This window comes from Salarias fasciatus, chromosome 6 (genome assembly GCF_902148845.1).
Source record: "Salarias fasciatus chromosome 6, fSalaFa1.1, whole genome shotgun sequence".
In the NCBI taxonomy this organism is placed as follows: Eukaryota; Metazoa; Chordata; class Actinopteri; order Blenniiformes; family Blenniidae; genus Salarias; species Salarias fasciatus.
In genome coordinates this window covers 533,405-538,275 of record NC_043750.1, presented here as the reverse complement: position 1 = coordinate 538,275, position 4,871 = coordinate 533,405, and the positions used below count along the sequence as shown (strand labels likewise).

The following is a 4,871-nucleotide window of genomic DNA, read 5'->3' as shown; positions in this document are numbered from 1 at the left end:
CATGCTGCTCCCGGTGGCGTGCTGTTGGACTGAACTCGCCTTCTTTTGTTTCCAGCGGCTGTGTGAAGGACGGATAGCGACGAGGTCATGAATCTAATGGTAGCTAAACAATGTTCTATCATGATGTGACGCATGCTGTAAAGCAGTCCGCACATGTGGAGTGTTTCAGTGAGCAGGGTTCCTACCACCCTCCTCACAGCTGCTCAGTCCAAGTGAAGCAACACTGACGCCCTCAGGCTGACAGAGGGTCATTCAGCTGCTGGAAGTCGATGTATCATCACAAAACATATTAAAATGTTTTATTAAGGTTGAAAAGTTCCTTAGTGTCGGTATAAATAGATCAGAGAGAGAGACGCCTTCTTCAACACACGATCTTTGTCAGGATGAAGCACACTGGGCATGCGCCTGTCGTTTGCGTCATGACGTCACGGCGCTGCGTCAGGACCCGCTCTGGAGTAGTGATCAGACGGAGGCGCGTCGCGGCGGCGGACACACGGACCATGAGGCCGGGCCGACAGACCCCGCTGTGAGGGACGCCTCTCCCGCCTCGCTTCACCGGGACCGTCTCCTCTCCCGGCGGCGTCGACCGCGCTGAAGGGCCGCTCCGCGCCTCCCGGGGCCCCGGAATGGCCTCCGCCGCCCGGAGGCAGTCGTGCTACCTGTGCGACCTGCCCCGCATGCCCTGGGCCATGATCTGGGACTTCACGGAGGCCGTGTGCCGCGGCTGCGTCAACTACGAGGGCGCCGACCGGGTCGAGTTCGTGATCGGCACCGCTCGGCAGCTGAAGAGGGCGCACGTCCCCCCGGAGGGCCGGCCCCCGGCCCCGGGGAAGCCTCCGCACGCGGCCGGGGAGCCGGGCTCCCGGCCGCCGCAGCACCTGGAGCGCTACCCGCGGCCGGGCCCGGAGCACCCGGCGGGGCGGCAGAACGGATTCCCAAAGCCCGACGAGCCCCCGGAGCTGAACCGACAGAGCCCGACCCCCCGCAGGACGAGCGCGGGCCCCCCCACCCTGGTGCCGCTGCTGAACGGCGGCTTAACGGCCGTGCACGCGCTCAACGGCCGCCCCGCCCTCCTCGGCCTGGTGGGACCCGGACCCGGACCCGGACCGGGTCCCGGAGAGCACGGCAGGCGTCCGGACGAGCTGAAGGAGAAGCACCGGGCGGACAGCCTGCCGGACCCGGCGGACGGCCTCCGGGACTGGCCGGGCAGGGGGAAGACGGTCCGGGACCTGGTGGCCCTGCACAGCCTGGACAGCCGGCTGAGGAAGGAGCAGCTGTCCCAGAGGATGATGGGATATGAGCCCAGCAGAGCAGGTACTGCCCAGACCCCCTCTGACCCCCCTCTGACCCCCAGCTGGAGCCCCAGCTACCCACCTGACACACACACACACACACACACACACACACACCTCAGCAGGCTGAGACCCGGAGCAGACCTGAACCTGGTCCCAGTAGACCTCGTTAGACTGGCTGGAGGTCAGCAGCAGAACTGCTTTGTGGGAAATAACCTTTAATCACACCCTGTCTTTACGCAGGACTCTTTGTTCTGTCCAGATCTGAATAAAGCTTCTTTCCTCTCTGAAGTCAAAATGTAAACCTGGAAACTTTGTTCGGAGTTAAGTTTCAATCTGAACAGTCCGGCGGGTTTCTCTCCTTCTCAGGGAGATTCTGTGTAAATGAGGCGACTTTCTTCCCGTCGTTCTGCTCGTCTGTCGCCATGACGCCATATTCCAAGATGGCGGTTGGACTCGTACAGAGACGGTTAATTTAACGGAGCTTCAGAAGAAACGGATTTAATGAAAAGATCAGACCAATGAGGACATTTTCAAAACTCATCCAGAAAGAAGGAGAGAAAAATCACCACGGAAACGCTTTGTTTACTTCCTGGAGACGTCGCTATGTCACGGCCACCGTCCAATCAGAACGCTTCACTGCCCCAGAGTTACAGAGGAGTTAATCCTTCATTTTTCCCATGTAAACACTGAGATGAGGAATAGAGTTCTGGATTAGAAACACCATGACACCACAGTGTTGTGACCTCTGACCCCTCGGTGACATGGCCGGACAGCCTCTGCTGCCTCATGATCACACTTCACCTCGTTTCTCTGAAACAGATTCCTGACTCTGAGCTGAAACTGAACTGGGTTTCAGGAAAGCAGAACGGGCCAAAATATCTGAACCCGCGAGAAACAGGAGAGACGAATCTGCTCGAAACTGTTCAGATGGGCAAACTGAGACGCTGCCTCCAGAGAAATGGAGATGAAAATCCTGTAGAAAGATTTTCACCGTCCTACATGAACTGGAACTGAAAACATCGCGTTAACGTACCGTCTTTACGTCAAACCCATACAGGAGCCTTCTGAAGCTGAGCTTCAAACGCCTCGCTCTGCTGCTGCTGCTCAGCGTGCTGCAAAATCACCACAGGGCTGCAGGCAGCGGGGTCAAGGGTCACGCTCAGGGTGCCAGTGGTGACTGGACAGGTGCAGCGGCAGGCCGGCCGTTTGCTCTTCTGTCAGTCTGTCTGCAAGTCACAGCAAACGGCTCGCCGTGTGTGTGTGTGTGTGTGTGTGTGTGTGTGTGTGTGTGTGTGTGTGTGTGTGTGTGTGTGTGTGTGTGTGTGTGTGTGTGTGTGTGTGTGTGTGTGCCTGGCCCTGCCGTTAACCCTCTGCCCCCTCCCCCCTCCACAGACCGGGGGAAGCCCCCCCGCCCCGGGAAGAGGAAGGCGTCCCCGGAGCCGGACGGCGGCGGCGCCCTGAAGATGAACGGCGGCGAGGCGCGGGCGTGGCTCCCCTCGCCCTCGGCTGCCCCCCCGTCCACCGCGTCCCCCCACCCCCGCGCCACGCCGCCCGAGGCTGCGGCCGCCACGCGGAACGGCCAGTCCCCCATGGCGGCGCTCATCCTCGCCACGGACAGCGCCGGCAGCGCGGGCTCTCCGAAAGACGGGACCCAGGTACACTCCAGCGTGGCGGGCGCGCCGCGGAGCAGCGGCAGCCCCCCCTCTCCCGCCGCCGCCGGCCAGAGGAGGCCGGCTCCCGGCGCCGACCCCGCGGCGGCGCCGCTGTGCTGCACCCTGTGCCGCGAGCGGCTGGAGGACACACACTTCGTCCAGTGCCCGGCGGCGGCGGCGCACAAGTTCTGCTTCCCCTGCTCCCGGGACAGCATCAAGCAGCAGGGCGGCGCCGGCGAGGTGTACTGCCCCAGCGGCGAGCGCTGCCCGCTGGCCGGCTCCGCCGTGCCCTGGGCCTTCATGCAGGGCGAGATCGCCACCATCCTGGCCGGAGACGTCACGGTGAAGAAGGAGAGGGACCCCTGAGGCCCGGTGGCGGCCGGAGGGGACGGGACTCCGCCCCCCGCCTGTACATAGACACATGTATGTTTTCTGTCCTTGTTTTTTGGATACGGTGTGTTTCTATATCCTGGAGGAGAGCAGTTCGTCCTCTGGTTGAATTCGGTTCCTGTGAAACGTGGAACGTGGCGGCGTGTGAGCACTTGGCAGAAGTCTGAATAAAAACCTGAGAGAAATGAGTCCACGTCCTGGTCCTGACCTTCGACCTGCCGCCGGCCGCTCCCTGGATCTGGGTGGGGGTCGGGCGCCGCTGGAGGTGGTTTAAACAGGCAGTGGTGTAAAGCGTGGGGTGTTGGGTCAGGTCTACACACACACACACACACACACACACACACACACACACACACACACACACACACACACACACACACACACACCCCTCCGCTCAGCTCAGCTCCTCGCCTTCATTTCCCTTCATCTGAACTCGTGAGCGTTCAACTCCTGTCTCTCTGGCACTGCCGGTTTGAAGTGTGTGGATCATGCTGGCTGGACCCCCCCCCAGCAGATGAGGTGGATCATGTGCTGCTGGCTGTCCCCCCCCCAGCAGATGAGTGGACAGCCTGTGTCTCCGGTTCACTGCCTCCTGCTGCGTCTCTCAGCAGCTCTGGCCTCCAGGATTCTCCGGCTGATTAGAAACGGGAGGAAAGTCATTCTGTCGCTGAACGCCGTGAAGCTCCTCCCCCCTGCGGCCCTGTGGCCCTGCGGCCCGGACACGGTGGACCGGGTCTCTGGTCGTCCTGATGAGCGTCTGTTAGCTTTCTGGATTTATGGCAGCTGTTAGCGCCACGTCTCCATAGCCGCCGCCAGCTGAAGCCTGACGGAGGACAAGGCCTTCAGCGTCTGTGTCTTTAGGAGCCGCTGAGGTCCAACGGGTTAAACTGATCCAGGATGTCTGAGCGCCGGCTCTTTGATGTCCTCCAGCCAATGGGACGCTGCGTCCAAACCAGCTCCAGACGGCCGGGCCGCCTCTGGGCCGAGCCGGGTTCAGGTTCCTCTGTTTGCTCAGCTGTCCGGCGCTCAGAGCTCCAGGCCCCGCCCCCTCCCCTCCCTCTGAGGAGCAGCAGGACGAGGCCGAGGGGGGAACCCAGCTCCAGCACCCACCTCCAGAACCTTCCCTCCGCTCTGACCGTCTCTCAGTTCTGGGATTTGAAGACGACTCCCAGAATGCAAAGTTTCTCCATTAGCGGTGAAACCACAGCTCTGTTGCCGATGAATGAATGATTCTCACCCTGAAGACTCCTCAGCACCAGACCCGTCGGGCTGGAAGCTGCTGTGCCGGCTCGGCTCGTTGTGGGGAGCCTGGTTCCTCGGAGCTGGTGGATCCACCTGAACCGTTGTCTTATTTCATTTCTTGGATTCGTTTCAGTGAGATTTCTTTGATCGCCCATGCTCAGAGGCTCCTCCTGGTCAGGCGGTTTGAAGCTGGGTGTTCATATTAAATGGAGCCGTTAGTGGTCGATGGAGTGATTCTGTTCCGTGACTTCAATGGGCTGAATTCCTCCACCTGCTGAAGAGGAGATCAGGG

The 4,871-nt window shown here is 61.0% G+C and overlaps 1 protein-coding gene across 1 annotated transcript; it reads left to right on the top strand.

Annotated features, from left to right (window-relative positions):
* The first annotated feature begins 451 nt into the window (after nucleotides 1-451).
* Nucleotides 452-3,516, top strand: LOC115390293 (interferon regulatory factor 2-binding protein 2-B-like). The gene is made up of 2 exons (XM_030094098.1): nucleotides 452-1,314; nucleotides 2,688-3,516. The coding sequence occupies exons 1-2, from the start codon at nucleotides 627-629 to the stop codon at nucleotides 3,311-3,313; spliced, it is 1,314 nt and encodes a 437-aa protein (XP_029949958.1). The 5' UTR covers nucleotides 452-626; the 3' UTR covers nucleotides 3,314-3,516.
* The last annotated feature ends 1,355 nt before the right edge of the window (nucleotides 3,517-4,871 follow it).